Source organism: Chiloscyllium plagiosum, chromosome 6, assembly GCF_004010195.1.
Source record: "Chiloscyllium plagiosum isolate BGI_BamShark_2017 chromosome 6, ASM401019v2, whole genome shotgun sequence".
Taxonomy (NCBI): Eukaryota; Metazoa; Chordata; class Chondrichthyes; order Orectolobiformes; family Hemiscylliidae; genus Chiloscyllium; species Chiloscyllium plagiosum.
In genome coordinates this window covers 83,282,854-83,305,880 of record NC_057715.1, presented here as the reverse complement: position 1 = coordinate 83,305,880, position 23,027 = coordinate 83,282,854, and the positions used below count along the sequence as shown (strand labels likewise).

The 23,027-nt window shown below is 38.7% G+C and overlaps 1 protein-coding gene across 2 annotated transcripts in view; it reads left to right on the top strand.

Moving 5' to 3' along the window:
* Positions 1-23,027, top strand: part of flt3 (fms related receptor tyrosine kinase 3) — a 106,925-nt gene that overhangs the window by 73,125 nt on the left and 10,773 nt on the right. For both annotated transcript variants that reach the window (XM_043692009.1, XM_043692010.1), the window contains 10 exons: positions 1,617-1,719; positions 3,184-3,368; positions 3,644-3,744; positions 9,130-9,262; positions 9,972-10,076; positions 15,184-15,294; positions 15,404-15,557; positions 17,757-17,893; positions 18,837-18,958; positions 19,046-19,168. In XM_043692009.1, the coding sequence (XP_043547944.1) occupies positions 1,617-1,719; positions 3,184-3,368; positions 3,644-3,744; positions 9,130-9,262; positions 9,972-10,076; positions 15,184-15,294; positions 15,404-15,557; positions 17,757-17,893; positions 18,837-18,958; positions 19,046-19,168 (1,274 nt within the window). The remainder of the gene's footprint in view (positions 1-1,616; positions 1,720-3,183; positions 3,369-3,643; positions 3,745-9,129; positions 9,263-9,971; positions 10,077-15,183; positions 15,295-15,403; positions 15,558-17,756; positions 17,894-18,836; positions 18,959-19,045; positions 19,169-23,027) is intronic.

Below are 23,027 nucleotides of genomic sequence, written 5' to 3'. Positions count from 1 at the left end.
CTGGGTGAAGTTCCCCAATTTGTTATGGTTCTAGATGAGGTGCCCCATATTGTTAAGCTCCCAGGTGAGAAAGGATGAACTGGCTCCCTATCTTTATTCATCCACTCCTTCGGTTGGTTGTAACAAGATTTTTTTTTACAAATGCCCTCCCTTGTGGAAAGCTTTCTCCCATACCCAAATGAACTTATGTTTTAGAAAGAGCTAATTTAACCAGGTTTACTTGAATTAACAAAAGGAGTGTGTATTTTAATTATTAAATGCAAGAATAATTTGAAACACAACACCCAAACAGATGAGGCAAAAGTGAGGAAGCAGATGCTGGAGATCAGAGTCTAGATTAGAATGAGGACTTCCTGATGAAGGGCTTTTTCCAGAAATGTTGATTTTCCTGCTCCTCAGATGCTGCCTGACCTGTTGTGCTTTTCCAGCATTATTCTAATCTAGACCCAAACAAATGAGTCTGAACAATAAAAGTTATTTTAAAAAAAAATCAGTCTCTGAATTGCTCACAAAGAGTGGATCATTTTGTGTTGTGGAGGTTACTAGTAGCATTCACATTGACACAACACCCAAACAGATGAGGCAAAAGTGAGGACTGCAGATGCTGGAGATCAGAGTCTAGATTAGAGTGGTGCTGGAAAAGCACAGTGGGTCAGGCAGCATCCAAGGAGCAGGAAAATCGATTTTTCGGGCATTCATCAGGAAGTCCTGATGAAGGGCTTTTTCCCGAAATGTTGATTTTCCTGCTCTTCGAATGCTGCCTGACCTGCTGTGCTTTTCCAGCACCACTCTAATCTAGACCCAAACAAATGAGTCTAAACAATAAAAGTTATTTAAAAAACACAGATCAGTCTCTGAATTGCTCACAAAGAGTGGATCATTTTGTGTTGTGGAGGTTACTAGTAGCATTCACATTGGCATTTGAATAGTTGGCAGGCTGAGATTCTTGGTTTTGATTGAATTTTCTTTGTCTTGATTCCTTTTTAAACTAGTTTACAGCACTAGGATTTAGAGAGAGTCTACACCTGTGACACAGTGTTGACAAGGAGATAGTTCTTCGACTATGACATTCACAGTACGCTAACTCTCAAATCAGCTCCAAATCATCTCAAATCCATGACAGCATTCAGTCTCACAAACTACTCCAGTATAAAACTGGTTTTAAAAAAGTTCCTTTTTCATTATTCATATTGGAAAACACAAACTGTCTCTGCAGTTTAGGGCATAATCCACAGGGGTGGTTTGTAGCTGAGCAGCGAGTTGTCAGCCCCTCGTTATCTTTAGTAGTCATGAGAGATCACAATCTAATCAGTTTCAAGTTTTTTTGACACCTTTAGGTGTTACTTCTCATCAGTTCCACAAAACTAATTTTACACCTGTAGTTATTGTCTCAGTAGCAGTCGTCTTTTTAAAAATATATATACTTTGGAATAAAAACTAAAACATCATAGTGTTTTGAGGCTTCTAACTCATTGTATTGACAATACATTGCATGTCTGATGAAATCATATCCAGAATCAACTAGTAAAAATATGTGGAACATCGATTATATCTGTAGAATTAATTTTTGTCTCATTATCATATCTACTAAATTTGTAAACTACATTTTTCTACAGAAAAACCATCTCTTGAACTTTCATCAGGAAAAAATAATATTTTCTGCAACTCCACAAGCTATCCATTAGCCACAGTGAGTTGGAAAAAATGCAATGAAAAATCGTAAGTAAAAGAAAAACAACAAGATGTCACTTTTAAAGTATGGTAACATTGATTTCTTTTTCCCATTGATTGTGAACAGAGTTAATGTTGGGTCTATTTATTCTATCTTAACTGTGCACAGTAATTACAGCATATCTGACTTTAACAATCAAAATCATGGCTTCTAGGAACACTAACCTCATTCCCATGGTACAAATTAGATATACAGTATATATATTAATAAAACAGTCCAAATGGTATGGGGTAGACATTTTTAAATCAACCTGTTCAGAGATGTTATAACATGCCTCTGGAGTAGATGGGACTTTAACCCAGGTTACCTGGCTCAGAGTTATGGGCAACTATAAGCATCTAGGCAGAAGTGAGGACTGCAGATGCTGGAAATCAGAGTCTAGATTAGAGTGGTGCTGGAAAAGCAAAGCCGGTCAGGCAGCATCTGAGGAGCAGGAAAATCGACGTTTCGGGCAAAAGCCCTTCATCAGGACTCTGATGTGCTCTTCCAGCACCACTCTAATCTAGATACTATAAGCACTGTTTGGGGTGGAATAAATATAGGGCAAATATGGGGCAAAATTGAAAGTGTGTACAAAATGCAATAAAATAGATAATGGTTCAACACCCACCCCAACATTTTGGGACAAAATAACTTATTGTGATAGCATATTTGCAACTGTATTAATAAAACTACACCAGGTATCCACTCTGAAATGTGTTAAGGAATACAGCTTTGAAAAACAGAAGAAAACAAAACAATTCTGTCTATTAAGTTGTATAATTGTGTTGGTTCATGGAAGATTTTAGATTTGTGGTTCTGCAACTGATGTTTTCACAGAAACATAACTAGCAATTTCTAACATTTTTTAGTGCAGTTTCTATGCAATATAGAAACTAATCATTTGCTACAATATATGCATAGTGTCTGATCAAACAAAGTGGCATAATTCTATGTTGTAAACTGGATTTGAAAGAGGATTCGGTAATCTTTCTAAAGATTTCTACAATCGTGAAAAGCCTTTCAATATTATTGCCCTCTTTCAAATCCATTGCTTCCCAAACTTCTTCCCTCCAAGTTCCCATTTTGAATCTTAAAAGTTTTAACCTTTGGTATGAGCAGTGAATTGGGTGCTTAGAGTAGGGGAGAGCAAAACTCAGCAGTGACTCTTACTACCCCACAGCTCACAATCCCCAAATTTCAGTTTGTGACTCTAATTGGGGACCCAATTCTTACTTTACACATAAACACAGGTACTTCAGCAGTGTGATTTTTCTAATATCAGCTGATTTAATCCACATTCACAATTTTAAACTAAAGGGTGCAGCAAACAAAATAAAAATGAGATCCCAAGAATAATCACTTGATTAAATGACTTCTGTACACTTAAATAAAACAATGTGTGAAGTTGATAGATGTAGGTTTAGCCATGCAGATTTTTAATGTGTTCTTTTCTTGTTGTTGCATTCAAGCTGCGCTGGAAGTGAAAATATAACTGAGGGCATTCAGACAATGGAGTTAGATGGAAAAATATTTGGGTCCAAAAGTATACTGAGTGTACTGGATCCAACGGTCATGACGGGTGGGTTTTCAATAGAGTGCTGTGCAGAGAATGCTGTAGGCTCAATCTGCAAAAGAAGCTATCTTCCAGAGCAAGGTATGTTAAAGTTGTGTAATTCTTGAAGCTATATTAGTGCTAACATACAGATCTAATTATGCTGCAGTAGTTGCACAATGTTGTAGTGTACTGTGTTGTTTTAATACATAAGTGATGAATTTAGAGGCCTGCAGAAATTGGGCTGGAGAATGGGACTAGCTGGGTAACTCTTGCAGGAGACGGTACAGATACAATATGTTGAATGTCCTCCTTCAGTGTAGTACTGAAAAATTCTATGATTCTATTATTCTGTACATAGCCTTTCTTTTTTCCAGATAAAATGCGGTTTTCAAAGACTATTTTCTACACGACAATTGGAATTTTTGGTCTAGTTACAATCCTGTTTTTTGCTTTCATAGTCCCTAAATATAAAAAGGTAAATACGCACCTTTGCATATTAATAATGTATATCTAAATGCAATATTTTATGTACACAATATGACCAAGCCAATAAATATGTTGAATCTCCCACTGATATTTTGACTGTCTGCACTCTGAAATGCTCACTCAGATGACAGACTATTTAAATCTATGTGCCTAACAGTTTAGAAATTTGTCAAAGATGTGCAGGATTGTTTCAAACACTAATCACTTACTGTGTACTGACACATAAAATAGGAAAAGGAAATAAGTTTTAAAACAACTATTTGCAACTACTTTTTTAAAGCAACTTTTTTAATGATAAAAGATACAACACCTACAAACTTCTAGAGAATAGTTTACTGTAATTTTTTTTGTGTATTTCTTACTTCTTTTTCAGTATAAATTTAACATTGACCATACTTCATAGTCTTTGATATTCCACTTGGCTGTCATAATAGCAAGAATGTTTGTTACTATGTAATGTACTGTGTGAGAATAGATTTGGAGGTGATATATATAATTGCATTTTTCATAGTGTGCCCTTGCAGAGGATGTTTTATGTGAAGGCACAAACGGATATTTTTAGCTTTGCTAGTGTAAAATATTCAGTCAGCCACCTGATTTCATTCCCCTGGTTCCTATCGATATAATATGAATAAAATTAGGATGAAGTAAATGACGTGGATAATTTAATATTGTTTTAGGAAACATGGGAGAAATAGGAACAGGAGTAAGCCATTCAGCCCATCAAGCCTGCCTTGCCACTCTAGATCACATTGCCATTTCCCTGCATTATCTCCATATCCATTAGTGTCATTGGTTGCCAGAAACCTATTGATTTCTAAATTGAACATGCTTAATGATTGAACTTCTACAACAGTATGGGAGGGATAGAATTCTAAACATTCAACACTTTGAGAGAAGAAATTCCTCCTCTTCTCAGTCATAAGTCATATAACCCTAATTCTGAGAAAATTTCCCCTAGTTCGAGACTCACTGAACAGGTGCAAACAGACTGAACAGTGCAGTCACAGGCTCTGTACAGTTGTAGCAAGAATCTTTACTCTTCCTTGTGGTGAAGGACTATACTATTTGTTTTGGTTATTGATTGTTGCTAACTTTGAATGAGTCAAGAGCAAGGAAACACAGGTCCTGTTGGACACCAACACTTTCCAAATTCTCGTCATTTAAAAAATGCCCTGTCTGTCAGTCTCAAAGTGGATTACTCCACACTTGTTCCAATTATATTACATATGCCACACTCTTACCCATTCACTTAGCCTGAGAACATCCGCAAATGTGGGATGAATTTCTTGCTGACAATTAAGACCCTTCAGTGGTCAATTAATAACACCATAATGGTCTCAGCTCATCACCTCCTTGATCATCTACCTACCCGGTGGCTGGGAAAGGTGACTAATTTCCCAACTGGGAACACACAGAGACATGTCTGTCAGATTGGGATGGCCCTCCAATACCCAATAGTGTTTGCAAATGGGGGGGTTAGATGGTGGTCAGTGGAGAAGCCTCTGAATATCCTTTATTATCACATGCATTCAATATAAAATATAATGAAAAGTGTGTACCATTGCTCATACATAAGCGCCATTCACAGAATAAAATAAAGAAAGATAACTTAAAAACAGTCCAACTTTTCCTTCTCGGCTGCTATAGTATACCACCAACAGAGTCCAGCTCTGGGCTTTCCAGCCCACACCATGCCGCTGAGAGAATGTCCTACTCTGAGTTTCCCAGTCCATGCCTTGCCACCCAAATTGCCCCACTTTGGGCTACAACACCCAATGCCATGTCACCAGGAGATTATCCCACTCTGGGCTTTCCAGCCCATGCAAAGCCACGGAGAGTGTCCTGCTCTGGGCTACATCAGCCCACTCCATGCTAGCCAGACAGTGTTCCACTCCAGGCTTTTCAGCTCACGCCATGCTACATGGAATATTCCACTCCAGGCCAAACCAGCCAATGCCATGCTGCAGAGAGAATGTCCTGCTCTGGGCTTTCCAGCCCATGACATGCCACCCACCTGCTCTTTTCTATCCCCTGATTTGAAAGTGGAGTCGCAGGTAGACAAGATAGTGAAGAAGGCGTTTGGTATGCTTTCCTTTATTGGTCAGAGTATTGAGTACAGGAGTTGGGAGGTCATGTTGCAGCTGTACAGGACATTGGTTAGGCCACTGTTGGAATATTGCGTGCAATTCTGATCTCCTTCCTATCGGAAAGATGTTGTGAAACTTGAAAGGGTTCCGAAAATATTTAGAAGGATGTTGCCAGGGTTGGAGGTTCTGAGCTATAGGGAGAGGCTGAACTGTCTGGGGCTGTTTTCCCTGGAGCGTCGGAGGCTGAGGGGTGACCTTATAGAGGTTTACAAAATGATGAGGGGCATGGATAGGATAAATAGACAAAGTCTTTTCCCTGGGATCAGGGAGTCCAGAACTAGAGGGCATAGGTTTAGGGTGAGATGGGAAAGATATAAAAGAGACCTAAGGGGCAACTTTTTCACGCAGAGGGTGATACGTGTATGGAATGAGCTGCCAGAGGATGTGGTGGAGACTGGTACAATTGCAACATTTAAGTTGTATTTGGATGGGTATATGAATAGGAAGGGTTTGGAGGGATATGGGCCGGGTGCTGGCAGATGGGACTAGATTGGGTTGGGATATCTGGTCGGCATGGACAGGTTGGACCAAAGGGTCTGTTTCCGTGCTGTACATCTCTATGACTCTATGATTCTATAACTCTTCTCTCTACAAGGCCCAGCGCACAAGAAGAAGAAAGTAAATTTACTTTCTTGCTGCTGGATCCCCCAAGGAGTACACCTTGCCTGGTGGACTTTGTGCTGACCTCTGACTGGCTGGCAGCTTTTGCCAATCCAGGTCACCATGCTGAGGCCTATGTTAAGGCGAGATGCTCACCTTTGGTCACTTATCAGCACTTAATGTGGTGATCTGGGACTTATTTCACCTATAGTGATAGCATGTTAGCCAACAGCTGTCTCTCATACTAAGGCAAAACATGGAAATTTCTGCCCCAACACTCTGGGATATAGCTCATTTAGTCCGAGGTGTTTCTTAATCTTCAATCCAGTTAAGTTTCAATTACCAACTTCTTTACACTCCTCAGTCTCATATGTTCTTTAGATACCTAGTAGTTCTAGAAGATTTTCTGTACTTTTCTGCGCAAGGGCAGTAAAAAGAGGGCTATGTTATACCAAAACTTGTCTAACTGTTAAATTTGAGGAGTTTCACAGTTGTTCTCACTCCCTGAGCTGCAAGTGAGTCATTTCATGCAGTTCTCTGCTGCACACCTTATTATGTATTCATCACATCTTTATAGCATTGCACTCATGCCATAGTACGCTCTGCATTGGCAAATTTGATACATTGAAGTCCATTTTCCATCAGGGTCATTCTTAGGCACATGATTGGCCTTCTAAATGGTGAGTTGGAGCTGCCAGGTGTCTGCTTTGACTTTCGGTTAGGTAATTGTTGCTAGTTTCTATCCATTGCCTGGGAAATAGGAAACTGCATAAAGATTAGATGTGGTTAGGTAATAATGAGATGTAAATGCATATTTATAGGCTTCTTAATGCTCACCAGAAAAAAAGCATATTTTTAAAGATTCCTGAAAATTACTTGAAGAAATTAGTTGTTTTTGTATTCATTATGAGTCCCCCCCCACCCCCCCCCCCCCCCCCCCCCCCCCCCACATATTTATATCCTGGAGCATGCTTAATATTAGCTGGTGAATGTCAATGATTTAATATTGATGGAATTGGGTCTTTTGGGCACCAACCAACTTTCCACCCAAAATTAAAGGGACATAGCAGAAAGATAGGTGCCCCCAAAACAATCCACCAATTTATGGTAAATGCAGTCAGTGTGGATTACAGGACATTCAGTAGTTTTTGAAGAATTTAGTTTGGGGGTTTGAGTCTGCACAGGTGGTTCTTTGTAGTGTTCCTCTGGACCAAATTCAGTTCACCTGATAAGATCATTTATACTATGGAGATTGCATCGGTTGCCATGTTGACTTAGTTGAGATTGTACAGTGGTCCTATTGACAAAATGTGACCCTGATATGCCAAAGTGTACCTGGCACTCCCTTGACTCTGGCATGTACTTCATCTGCCTGGAAAATCATTCATATCAACATGCATAAGCAAAACGGAAAATTAATGTGATCTATTATATACCAATTTCAAGTCTTCATGCCAGTGGAAATAATTTTTCAGTTGTCTGTTCCTAATATTTTGAATACTGTAACAAATTCTTCTTCAATCTCATACACTAGAAAAGAGTCCTATTTCTGACAGTCTTACCTTCTGATTTCTGTCAATTATTAGTTGCAGCATTCAACATCATATTTTTCTCCAGAATTACAGCATTATAGGAGCAATAAAAAAATTCAAAACAAAAATTAGCATTCATGATGTGGCTTGATTTTCGACCAACTATCAACATTCATGATTGATTTTTAATTCTAATAAACGATGTAAAAGCGTTCTTCAAATCCCCTGATCATAACCAAATAACACGAAATGGGCTCAAACTTACAGCTTAGTCTTCCTTGCTGAAAATTTCCAGTCATAAGGTCTCTGTTATCATCACTTTATAACCAGCCACCAGAAGTGTTGAAGATATCTCATTTTCCTCATCTTTCTGTCTCTGTGGAAGTGTCTGACTTCAGCACAGCACACCCCTTGGCAATACAGCAAGACAACTGATCTCCAAGAGATAGTGCATGTAACCCCAATATAGTGCTATGAAACAGTCAATAGAAGGGTCAATATTGTGCACAGATTTATTTGTTGATATTTAGGGGCTCATGAGGCAGCTTTGAATTGCCTGTTTTGTAGCAAAAAGAGCCACTAATTTTGAGTGAGTCTCCGGATCTCAATGACACTTTATAGCCCCGACACCAGTAAATTTCCAGATGTGTTACTGGAGATGTATTGAGTGCCAACAAGTTGCTTTGCATTAAAAAAAGAGAACCAACAGGGCAGTTATTACCTTTTTGCTTTCATACATTTGGATGTACCTGGTTCATGACTGCAACAGCAGATGACAATTTAGCTGTTCCATTCCTTACACACTGTTTCCGCATGAATACCACAATCAAGAAAGGAGAAGGAAGAAGAGAGGAGTAGTATCCTAAAATAGCTTTATGTTCTTTTCAAGTAGTGCAGTTTGTAAAATGACTAATAGATTTAGCTACATACTGTAGCTCTGATGTGGCCCGAGCACTGTCATGGTTTCCCAATTGTGTTGAGATTTCTATGAATTCATAACACAGATTTTATAATATGATGCATCATGGTTATTGATATAACAGACATTTTCATATTGATTAATATAAAATCTCATTCTGGTCTTCATTTAAGCAACCTGGTTATGAACGGCAGCTCCTCATGATACAGGTTATTGGATCCTCTGAAAACGATTATGTTTATGTTGATTTTACCAACACTGATTATGATCCGAAGTGGGAATTTCCTCGTGAAAACTTGGAACTGGGTAGGCCATCTTTTCTAATACCTAATACAAAGTCATAATTTCCACTCAGGTAGCATAAATGAACCTGAGGTGACAAAATAAGACAGGCTAAACAGCTTCAGAGTAACCTTTTTTATATCCAATGTGCTTAAAGTAACACAATTCACTTTGTGACATTTTGCTGCGAGTGTATATATAAAAGAAACCGCTCTCAAAATCTTAATTATTTGAAACACTGATATTATCATGTGATAGTTCAGTGCTTCTCTTGCAAACAAAACAATGAAACAGGATTAACTACCAGTGACTAACAGTTTCTTTTATTTAATCAGCTGTGCAGGTTCAACAACATAAATGAGGTCTGAGTGATTAGACCTGATTTTGATTGTTCTGAATATGAAAATCGTTTCTAAGGAAAAGAAAAATCAATGAATTATCCCAATAATTCACAAATACATTTTTTCCATGTAAATATATTTATTTATCTTTAAAACTGGAGACAGCATCATTGAAAAGAAACAAAATTGCTAGAAATATGCAGTAAGATAGGTTTATCTATAAAGAGAAAAGACCAGTCATAACACTTGTAACTGGTACTCAAACATAAAATCCCAATTTATTTTATTACTTCCTTTTTAATCTGCAACTAGATAAAATTCTTTATATGACAGTACATTTTTACTGCAGAGGAATTTGGTAATACTCTTAGTTAATTGTTTGTGACCTGCAGGGAATGTACTTGGTTCTGGTGCATTTGGAAAAGTCATGGAAGCCATGGCGTACGGAATCAATAAAGCAGATGTCCCCGTCCAGGTTGCTATCAAAATGTTGAAGGGTATGTGCAAATTATATCAAACCGTTCTAAGTAGAAATTTAGATTAAAAATTGTGCAAATGTTGACTCTAACTTCGGACTTGCTATTGTTTCAGAATATTAATGCAATTCTGTGTTCAGTTGAATTCCTACAAGATATTCATTTATTAGATTATTGAACTTCAAATTTTTGCTATTAGCTCAAATCTTTGGAATATTTAGGCTACAGCTAAATGACCATATACAGCATTTTACCAGTTGCAAGTTTTACAGATTTTATTTCAAAATATTATCTAATTTAGCACAATTAGCCTTGACAGTATTTTTTTTTTCTCTAGACAGTTATGTCCATATTTGAATGGGTCTTCAAACTTCTAAATTCATTCAATATAGCAGTCCTAAGTTTAGCAGGTGTTCAGATGAAGCCTGGAATGAAAATAATCTTATTGGAGGACAAAATCCAATAGAGTCAGCTACTGGAATTTTGGAGAGGGTTTTTTTTTCCTGGATCACATTAAATAGTAAGGTGGATGTGGAATAAACAACATGGCACCAAGGATCAAATTAGACTAATATGAAAAATACCAACATTACATAACTATCTTATCACCTACCAACTAATAGCTTGGAAGAGGAGATATATAAACGTACAGTATATAATCACAGAGATCATGTAGCACAATGGTAGTATCCCTATCTCCTAATTCAGGAGGCTTGGGTACAGGTCTCACCTGCTTTATATTTGTAATAATACATCTGAGCAGGTTGATTAGAAATTATCTGCTATATATAATTAATGCTATTAATCTTAACCCATTTCTAATAAACTGATTAATTACATTAATAAAGTTTTAGAAGAATTTTTGAAAAATAATTTAAATGAATTAATATAACTCCTGTTAGTTTTCTAAAGTTCCCATACGGCTGCTGTCTTTAACCTGAGGGTCACCATATGTTAGGTGAGGGAAGAAGATGAGAAGGATAGTCCTTCATGTTCACCTCAGCTGCTGCAGGAATTGAATCCATGCTATTGGTATCACTCTGCATTGCAAACTGGCCAGTCAGCAAACTGAGCCCCACTAATTATTTCATTAATAGATAGAATTGCTATCTGATGGCAAAGCTCTTTTCTTGAGGATTTTATGTCTTAATCCTAGCACTAAATGAACATTTTGAAAGTGTAACTTAACTGATGAGTAATTTTCGTGTTTTATTCACTCATGGGATGTTGGCTTGGCTAGCATTTATTTCCCCATTCTTAGTTGTCTTTGAGAAGGTGCTGGTGAGCTGCTATTTTGAACTGCTGCATTCCATTTGGTGTAGGTACACCCACAATATTGTCAGAGAAGAGTTCAAGGATTTTGATGTAGAGACACTGAAAAGACAGTGATATATTTCAGAGTAACATTTCTACAAAGTCTAGGTGTGAATGAAAAGTTTGATTTCCAATATTGAATTGCCATCATTCCAGCTGGAGAATTTGAAGTCAATTTTTAATATATGCAAATAAAAAGCTGTATAATTAAAACTTACCCAAAAGCTGCTGTATTATTCCAAAAATAGAGAAAGGAATATTTTTAAAAAAGCAACTGCCATTCTTACCTGGCCTACATATGTCTTCGATCTCACACCATCACGGTTGACTCTTAACTGCTCTGTGAAATGCTCCAGCAAACTACTTACTCACCAATGCTTTCTGGGCAACTCAGGATGGAAAATACATTCCTACCTTGCCAGTAACACCCACATAGAGTCATGGAGACATACACCACAGAAATAGACCCTTCAGTCCAACTCGTCCATGCTGACCAGATATCCCAACCCAATCTAGTCCCACTTACGTCCAAATGCTTCCTATTTATATACCTACCTAGATGCTTTTTAAATGTTGCAATTGTACTAGCCTCCACCACTTCCTCTGGCATCCCATTCCACACATGCACCACCCTATCTGTGAAAACTTTGCCCCTTAGGTCTCTTTTATATCTTTCCCCTCTCACCCTAAACATATGCCCTCTAGTTCTGGACTCTCCCAACCGAGGAAAAAGACCTAGTCTATTTACCCTATCCATGCCTCATGATTTTATAAACTTCTATAAGGTCACCCCTCAGCCTCCGCACTCCAGGGAAAACAGCCCAAGCCTATTTAACCTCTCTCTACAGCTCAAATCCTCCAAACCTGGCAACATCCTTGTAAATACTCATTTAGTATCTCCCCCATATCCTGCAGCTCCACAGAAAGGCCAGCTTGTTGATCTTTGAGGGGCCCTATTCTCTCGGTAGTTACCCTTTTGTCCTTAATGTATTTGTAAAAACCCTTTGTATTCTCCTTAACTCTATTTGCCAAAGCTATCTCATGTCTCCTTTTTTGCCCTCCTGATTTCCCTCTAAAGTATCCTCCTACTTGCTTTATTCTCTTCTAAGGATTCACTCGATCTATCCTGTCTATACCTGACATATGCTTCCTTGTTTTTCTTAACCAAACCCTCAATTTCTTTTGTCATCCAGCATTCTCTACACCTACCAGCCTTTCCTTTCACCATAACAGGAATATACTGTCTCTGGACTCTTGTTATCTCATTTCTGAAGGCTTCCCATTTTCTAGCCATCCCTTTACCTGTGAATATCTGCCCCCAATCAGCTTTTGAAAGTTCTTGCCTAATACCATCAAAATTGGCCTTTCTCCAATTTAGAACTTCGACTTTTAGATCCAATCTATCCTTTTCCAACACTATTTTAAAACTAATACAATTATGGTCGCTGGCCCCAAAGTGTTCCTCCACTGACACCTCAGTCACTTGCCCTGCCTTATTTCCCAAGGGTAGGTCAAGTTTTCCATCTTCTCCAGTGGGTACCTCCACATACTGAATCAGAAGTTTTTCTTGTACTTGCTGAACAAATTCCACTCCATCTAAACCCTTAACACTATGGCAGTCCCAGTCTGTGTTTGGAAAGTTAAAATCCCCTACCATAACCACCCTTTTATTCTTACAGATAACTGAAATCTCCTTACAAATTTGTTTCCCAACTTCCCTCTGACTATTAGGGGGGACTATAATACAATCCCAATAAGGTGATCATCCCTTTCTTATTTCTCAGTTCCATGCAAATAACTTCCCTGGATGTATTTCCAGGAATATCCTCCCTCAGTACAGCTGTAATGCTTCCTCAGTATCTCCCTGAGTCCCAACACCCACACCATGGCACCTTAATACTTTAAATCCTCCCGGGCAGCTCTAGCAAATCTCCTGGCCAGTATATTAATTCCCTTCCAAATCCGTCCTTCTTTTACAGGTCACATCTACCCCAGAAAAGATTCCAATGATCCAAAAAATGTGAATCCTTCCCCCATACACCAGCTTCTCAGTCATGTACTCATCTGCTCTCTCCTCCTATTCCTACCTTCACTAGCTCATAGCAACGGGAGTAACAGATGTTACTACTCTCAAGGGTCTCCTTTTTAAATTTCTGCCGAACACTCTCTATTCTTCCTTCAGTATCTTTACCTTTTCCCTTCCAATGTCGTTGGTTCCAATGTGTACAATGATCTCCTGCTGGGCCCTTTCCCCCTTGAGAACATTGTACACCCTCTCTGAGACATCTTTGATCCTGGCACCAAGGAGGTAACACACCATTCTGATTTTTCGCTGCTGGTCACAAAAACGTCTGTCTGTGCCTCGGACTAGAGAGTCCCATAACACAGTTGATCTCTTGGAACCCGACGTTCCCCTCATTACATTCGAGCCAGTCTCAATACCAGAAACTTGGCTGTTCGTGCTACATTCCCCTGAGAATCCATCACCCCTTACATTTTCCAAAACAGCATACTTGTTTGAAATGGGGATAACCACAGTAGACTCCTGGGTGAAAGTGAGGACTACAGATGCTGGAGATTAGTGTTGAGCGTGTGGTGCTGAAAAAGCACAGCAGGTCAGGCAGCATCCAAGGAGCAGGAAAATCGACATTTCAGGCAAAAGCACTTCATCAGGATGAAGGGCTTTTGCTTGAAACATCGATTTTCCCACTCCTTGGATGCTGCCTGACCTGCTGTGTTTTTCCAGCACCACACTCTTCACAGAAGATTCCTGCAAAACCTGCCTACCTGTTGTACCTTTCCTGGAGTTAACCCATTTATGTGACTATATCTGTGACTTTTCTCCCTTCCTACAACTGCCATCCATCACATCCCCTTGCTCCTGTAAATTCCTCATTGCCTCTAACTGTCACTCCAACAAATCCATTCAATCTGATAGAATTTGCAACCAATGGCATTTATTGCAGATATAATCCTCAGTAACATGTAAACTCTCCCTAAATTCCCACAATTGACAAGAAGAGCATATCTCTCTACTAAGAGCCATATTTGTTTCTTCCAATCTGCAGACCCAGAAAATAGCACCATCTTATTCCTCTACTAAACACTGCTCTAGGCTAACTTAATACTTATGGCTTATATTCTCAAGTTTAATCAAGAGACATATCTCAATAAAACATATAATCAAGAAAGAACCCATTCTACTCACTACTGCAAACTTACAGCAAGGCCCCAAGGCCACCCTTAAAACTATTCACTTATCTGTCTCTGTGCTGTGACCTCTCCCAAACAGGTTCCTCCTAGATCAGTTGTAAATTTCACTGTTGGCTACTTTTCCCAGGTGCACTCCGATATCCAGCGATACATGAATTCAACAGCAAAGGAAGTAACTGCGCAGGTTCACTGCTGTGTCAATTAGCAGTGTGGGTTTCTTTCCCTCTCTCCTGTACAGACCATGTGCTGCCTTTGTTCCACTCCCTTTTAAAAGTGCCATTGTTTCGACTTTATTTTTCTCCAAAGTTCCAAAATTCCAAAACAATGCAACAGCATATGAAACAGTAATTGCTGCTCTTGGAATTCGAGAAAATCAACCTCCAACACCTAACATACGTCAAAAAAGGAGCAGCCTGTTACAGCCAGAAATTTCTCCCATCCTCCATCTTGGATTACCCTGAATCCTCTCTAAAGAATAAATTGAAAATTTAAACTAGTTGTACAAACAATTCAAAAAAATATCAAAATCAAATAGTGCTTTGTATAATAATTTTAATCAAGTCAGTGTAAATTTATAAGTATGTTTTATTATACTTAAAAGAAAAATATGAGCCTTCTGAAAAAGATGCCTTGATGTCTGAACTGAAAATGATGATTCACATGGGGCGCCATGAAAACATTGTCAACCTTTTAGGTGCTTGTACTATTTCTGGTAAGAAACTTTTCCTTGAAGCTTAGTTCGTATGTCTTCATATTTAAATCATACTATTTACTTACTCACTCAATTGCTTACTCAAAATCTTAATTATGTGCTATTTTAGGTCCAGTATACCTAATCTTTGAATATTGTTGCTATGGAGACCTTCTTAATTACTTAAGAAATAACCGGGAGAATTTTCATAAGACATGGACTGACGTCTTTGCACATAACAACTTTAGCTTCTATCATAATCTTTACAATGATCAGCAATTCAGGTAAACTACACATTTATCAAATTTGCTGTTGGTCAGTCTTATTATCTTCCAGTACCCTTATGATTTCTATTGTGTTTGTTATGAAAAAAAATAAGCACATGATAAGAAAATGTTTTATTTCCAATTCCTAAAATCAGTGAGAAACACTATCGGGCTGGCCAACATATAAATAAGATATCAACAATTTGATTGAATTTCCAATTCACTAATATTATGTAAGTGTTAGCATGGCTTAATGTTGAATCTTGCCTGAGTTAGAAGATTACAGGTTGAACTTTTGTTTTAGCACTAGTATGGCATTTCAGACTGAGATTGATCTGCATTTTCAGTATTGCTGCTTTTCAGCTTGTTCAGATGAACATTAAAGACACTGTGCCACTTTGCAATGCAGCATAATGCTGACAATTATCCCTCAGCTATTGTCATCAAGACAGATTGACTGGTCAGATATCTTGTCTTTGGGATTTTGCTGTGTGGAAATAAGCTACTGCATTTGCCAACAGTATGCTGTAAAGTAATTAGTTGACTATCAAACATTTAGGCATATCTCCAGAACATGTGATACATTTTATAAGTTCAAGCTTTATCTCTATTTATCAGTAAATATAGCTAGTACTTATTGAAAATCATCCAGTCATGATTTACAAAGGTTTTGCAAAGTACTTTGCAATTACACGACAAGGAATAATAAACAAGAAAATAATATGCGGGGCATTCTTCTTTAAAGGTAAAGGTAAAGTCACCATAATATTACTGGAACACCAGGCTGCTGTCTCATTAGAGAGGCAACTGGAAGTTGTTTAATGCGACATGTAAGGGGAGAGGATTATAAGGAGAATCTTTCATGGTAATCTCAGCCAGTATGGGAATTGAAGCCACACTGTTCACACCATTCTGTAATGAAAACCTGCCATCCAACCAACTGAATTAATGAAGCAGAAATAATTGCTTGATCTTTGTAATCATAAACAAATTGTCCCATCTATGCCAAGAACCTATTTTCATTTAAATCATGTCCCTGTTCTGGATATACAGGGGCTGATTTTCCAACCCCTCCAGCTCCAGCACAAACTGCACATTTTGCACACACCTAACCTGACCTTACTTCAATCCACCCTAACTCTGAGTTATTACTTTTAAATTCATTGAATCACTAACAGGACTAAGAACTAATGCCTGTCTAGAGGTTTGAGATAAATGGCTGTCTGGCAGAAATATAGAGATCACAGTAATCCATGAGCTCCAAAGTAAAGTATTGAAGGCCTAAAGTTGGTCCAAGGGCAGATGTATGATGAGGTTGGTGGTTTTAAACAGGAGTTGCATAAATGAAGAGTTGAGGAAGATGGTGGCCATGGAACAGGCAGTGATGTTGTGTAGAATGAGCGGTGGCATGATGGCTGATGCACACATTCACTGAACTACAACCATCCAGTACATGTTCTGTTTTGCCTGTCAGGACTTTATATTGTCTAGTTTCTTAGTGGAGGAGAAGAGAACTGGAAGTGAAATGTAAATTGAGCACATTGCGTCTTTAATAAGACAGAAATACACAGAAATAAGGTGGTCGCCATTCAAAAGTGAGGTTCTAAGTTATCATTTAATGCCAGAGGGAAAAATTGGGAGTGTTTATCTTGACAACAAGATATTGTTTTCTTACCCAATTTTGTCACCCTATTCTCCATTACTCCCGCCATGCTAGTGAGGGGAAAATTCCACCCATTTTCTCAGACAATGAGCGTGATAGTGGCTCAGCGGTTAGCACTGCTGCTTCACAGCACCAGGGACCCGGTTCAATTCCAGCCTTGGGCGACTGTGTGGAGTTTGCACGCTCACCCCATGTCTATATGGGTTTCCTCTGGGTGCTCCGGTTTCCTCCCACAGTCCAAAGATGCAGGTTAGGTGAATTGGCCATGCTATATTGCCCATAGTCTTCAGGGATGTGTAGGTTAGGTACATTAGCCAGGGTAAAGGTCGAGTAATAGGATAGGGGAATGGGTTTGGGTGGGTTACTCTTCAGAGGGTTGGTGTGGACTTATTGGGCCAAAGGGCCTGTTTCTATGATCATCCTTGTATTCAGATTTACAGCTCAATTGTGAATTTATTTTGTTCCCTAATATAAACATTTATTTAGTAATGGAAATTTTTTTTCGTGAAAATTGGACCAATTTTATGAGCATTTTTATTCTCTGTTTTGAACAGCAATAAAGCTAGAAATGTGGTGCAAAATCAATCTTATGAGCCCATGAATAGAGAATCCAATACTGGCATGTTGTCACAAAAATCTGATTGTGATTTACTATTCCATGAGGATGAACTAACATGCCCATTAAATACAGGTAAGACATTGTGTGTGTAATTCTAGAGCAATTGTTTCTGTCACTCCAAGGATAAATACTGTATCGCAAAATAGAATGTAGATGACTATAGTAACTGACCCGTTGTTTATTTCAACAAAGGGGAAAAACCCATAGTCAAGGTCAGTGTTCTATATATATTGCATATGTATCTAGTTCACACGGTATCTTACACAGTTTAGGAGGGAGCATCTACTCTTGTTCAACATATAAGTTTGATGTTACAACTATATACCGTATACATTAGATTGTAATTCAAGTATGTTAACTGCCGGAGAGAAGCATCAAATCAGGTTGCTCCTTTATTGGAACAAGAACAGAAAACACCAGCAAAACCCAACAGGTCTTAGAAAGTTCTGACAAGGGGTCTCTGGAATTGAAGTGTTAACTCTGTTTTTCACTCTACAAATTCTGCCAGACCTGCTGAAATTCACCAGTATTTTCTGTTTCTGTTTGCAGTTCTTAATTTTTATTTTAGTGCTTCTTTAGTGGCTAAGATGTAGGAAGCTACACTGATATGTGAAGCAAGTTCATGAAAATGGTGCATAGAAAACCTAGGGTGTACTTGTTGTATGACGGTAATATATACAGAATACTTTAGAAGTAATGCAGACCTTGTTATAGAGTTACAAATAGAATATACTTTACAGTATTTACACCAAGAAAATTTGCCCTGTTATTGAAAATTTTTGATATTTATGTGGTAGGTACTCTTTATTTTAAGAGAGGTTTGCATCTAACACCAGTCCCAATGTACATAAAAATCCAATAATCACCCTATAAACAACTGTTCTCCAACGTAATAAATAATTACTTCAGATTTAATGATTCTAACAAAGTTTTAATATCTGTAGAGTAGCACATAAGAAATTCTTTGCCAGATATTTTCAATTACTCAATCATTTTTCAACCTTTCTCTGTCTAGATGTTGACTATCGGAATGCCAGGAGATATGAAGATGAAGATTTGCACGTTCTTACTTTTGAGGATCTCCTGAGCTTTTCATATCAAGTTGCTAAAGGGATGGAATTCCTGACTTCACGAAGTGTAATGTTACTTAAAAAGTCTTTGAATCAAATAATTAAAATTATAGCTTAGTATTATCAAAGTGAATTAATGATTGATGTTTATTAGTGTATTCACAGAGATCTGGCGGCAAGGAATGTGTTAGTTACCCATGGGAAAGTAGCAAAAATATGTGATTTTGGATTGGCCAGGGACATCATGCAAGATTCTAATTACGTTGTCAGAGGCAATGTAAGTCCATGTTTATGTTTGTTTCTTGTTGTAATCTCACCTAATCATTCATACATTCTGTAAGCAATTTTAGCATTTGGTGACAACATAAACAAAGTTATTGTAGATTGTCCAATTGTTATAGAACCCTTGCAATTTTTTAAATTCACTTTTGGGATGTGGGCATTGCTAACTCGGTAAACATTTATTGCCTGTCCATTGAGAAGGTGGTGATGTGCTGCCTTCTTGAACCCTGCAGTCTACATCGGTTATGTATGTATGTATCTACCTATCTATCTAGCGACAATGTAAAATTTGTCTCCATTCTCCTGTCTATTTTATAACAATATAACAGAAAAGAGGGAGAGGTGTTTAATTCATGACCAATCTACTGATGTCAATTTTAAACAATCAAGAAAAGATTTTTTCTTTTGCCTGCCTTCCATTATTTGTTGCAAGACTGTAATCAGGAGCAGGAAATCCAATTTTCTACTCTAACCCAACAGTAATATTTTAATAATTGTCACTGTTCCCACTGAGATTAACTAATTAAAATTAGAACCCTTGAGCTTTCTGATTTGCCCCACTATTGACCAGTAAAATTACAAGGTAGATAAATAGTTTAGGAAAAAGTGAGGGCTGCAGATGCTGGAGATCAGAGCTGAAAATGTGTTGCTGGAAAAGCGCAGCAGGTCAGGCAGCATCCAAGGAACAGGAGAATCGACGTTTCGGGCATAAGCCCTTCTTCAGGAATGAGCCTCAGCCTCATTCCTGAAGAAGGGCTTATGCCCGAAACGTCGATTCTCCTGTTCCTTGGGTGCTGCCTGACCTGCTGCGCTTTTCCAGCAACACATTTTCAGATAAATAGTTTAAATGAGTATTTAATAATGCACAAATATTGGTAATTTCAAATAAAACAGACACTGCTGGAAATATATAACATGTGTATTAATGTTAGTAAAACAATACAAGTTAATATTGTTAATTTGATCCTTCATCACCTCCCTCAAGTTCTTAATTAAGTAAATAATATGTTTTCATACCATTTGAGCTGAGGAAAGGAGCTATAATAATAGTGAACCCCATTTATTTGATCAGTTGTAGATGTGTGATGTTGACCAGTGTCATTTTTCTGTCCTGCAGCCTTTACATGCTTCTCACATTTTATCTCTCCAATGTGTCTGTTTTTGTCTCTTTCTTTGTTCCTTTTGCATTTCCCCCTACATGACCATTTGGCTTCTACTTCAATCTATGTGTCCTTATGTTTGATCTTCTCGCTGTTTCCAATATTGTTGCTCCAATTCCAGTCTTTCTTTCTTTCTTTGCATTAATCTCTCTCTCCTTAGTTTTCAAGAGCTCCCCATAATCTCTTCCACTGATTTGTCTCATTCCTGATCAGTGACCCTCTCGCCTATTGATTTAGATGCATTTGAAAAATCTATGAGACCCCTTGAAGAAAAGCAGAGGATTTATCACCGGGACCACATTTGTCCCTCAGCTAACATCTCATTTATCAACTTATCTCATTGACATCTATGAGAATTAGTTGTGTTCAATCTGGCTGCTGTGTTTTTTATTACAATAACTCCTCTTCTAAACTACTTCACTGGCTGTGAAGTGTTTTGGGACATTGTATGTATATGTGAATAGCAAGTTATTTTTATGTTCTTTGTTATTCACCATATTCCTAATATAATTCTCTATTACCTATCTTTCTTTGTCCATGTTTTCTTTCTTGCCAAAAGTTCATTCTGTCCCTACCCTGTTGATGTCTTTTGATAACAAAACAAAAGTTAAAGTTTGCCCACTGGAGACCCACAGCTTGGCATTATCAAGTAAGAAATCATCACATTCAGGAAAACAATTGGACAAGTCCAAACGTGAGCTTTTATTGACTGTCAGCAAAAGAGAACACAAAGAAAATGTAGTACTTGCGGCAGTAAAGTCAGCAACAGGGCTATCAAGCAGTGCCTGCTCAGCGATGCGCAGCTTGGATTCCACCAGGGCCACTCAGCTCCTGACATCATTCAAACATGGTCAAAAGAGCTGAGCTCCAGAGGTAAGGTGAGAGTGATAGACCTAGACATCAAGCTTGCATACAACTGAGTGTGGAATCATGGAGCCCAAGCAAAACTGAAATCAAAAGGTATCGGGGGCAAACTCTCCACTGGTTAGAAATTCACCTGGCACATAGGAAGATGGTCGTATTTGTCGGAGATCAGTCATCTCGGCTCCAGGACATCTCTGCAGGAGTTCCTCAGGTAGTGTCCTTAGCCCAACCATTTTCAGCTAGTTCATGAATGACCTAGCCTCCATCATAAAGTCAGAAGTGGAGATGTTCGCTGATGATTGCACAATGTTCAGCACTATTCACAAGTCCTCAGATACTGAAGTAGTCCCTGTCCAAATGCAACAAGATCTGGACAATATTCAGGTTTGGGCTAACAAATGGCAGTAACATTCATGCCACACAAATAGCAGGCTATGACAACCTACAATAAGAGACAATCTAACCACTTCCCCTTAGCATTCAATGTTGTTACCATCAGTGAATGCCCCACTATCAATATCCTGGGGATTACCATTGACCAGAAACTCAAATGACTTACCACGTAAACCCAGAGGCTACAAGAGCAGGGCACCATGGAGAAGAATACTGAGGCAAGTAACTCACCTCCTGACTCTACAAAGCCAGTCCATCATCTACAAGGACAAGTCAGAAGTTTGATGGAATATTCCCCACTTGCCTGGATGAGTGCAGCTCCAACAACATTCAAGAGGCTTGACATCATCCAGGACAAAGGAGCAGCCCACTTGATTGGCACTGCATCCGCAGCATCCACTTACCCCCACCCCCATCACTGATACTCAGTAGCATAAGATGCACTGCAAAAATTCAGACAGCACCTTCCAAATTCACAACCACTTCCATCTAGAAGGACAAGGGCAGCAGATAGATGGGAACTATACCACCTTCAAGTTCCCTTCTGAGCCACTCACCATCCTGACTTTGGAATAAATCACCATTCCTCTACTGCCGCTTGGTCAACACCCTGGAATTCCCTCCCTATTGGCATTGTGGGTCAACCCACAGCAAGTGGACTGCAGCAGTTCAAGAAGCAGCTCCCCAACACCTTCTCAAGAGCAACTAGGGATGGGTAATAATTGCCAGCCATCCAGCAATGCCCACACCTCACCAATAAGTAAAAAATTCTCCCCTGACAATTCAAACCAACCAGCATTCAACGATGGTCTGTTGCACCCAACTCTTATCTATGGGAACTTGGTGTCATTCAGGTTCTATCTGACTTATAGTGCTCGATGCAGCCAAGCTGTATCATGGACAAGGAGAGCTTCCTCCTCCTTAATGTCCTTATTCTTCTCTTTGTAAGGCTGCTGTAGTTTTACTAGAGGCTCAGTTTCTTTAACATTGCCTTGTTGCTCCACTTGTTATTTGCTGGTTCAAAATGTTTATCTAATTCTCTGATCTACCAATAATCTTTGCAGATTTGTACATCTATATTTGTGCATTTGTACAGATTTCTTTTCTTTCACTCTTTTGTACTATTCTTAACTTCCTTAATTAGTCGCTGGAAAAGCGCAGCAGGTCAGGCAGCATCCAAGGAGCATGTTAATCGACGTTTCTGGCATGAGCCCTTCTTCAGGAATGAGGAAAGTGTGCCAAGCAGGCTAAGATAAAAGATAGGGAGGAGGGACTTGGGGGAGGGGCGTTGAAAATGCAATAGGTGGAAGGAGGTTAAGGTGAGGGTGATAAGGTGAGGGTGATAGGCCGGAGTTGGGGTGGGGGCGGAGAGGTCAGGAAGAAGATTGCAGGTTAGGAAGGTGGTGCTGAGTTCGAGGGTTGAGACTGAGACAAGGT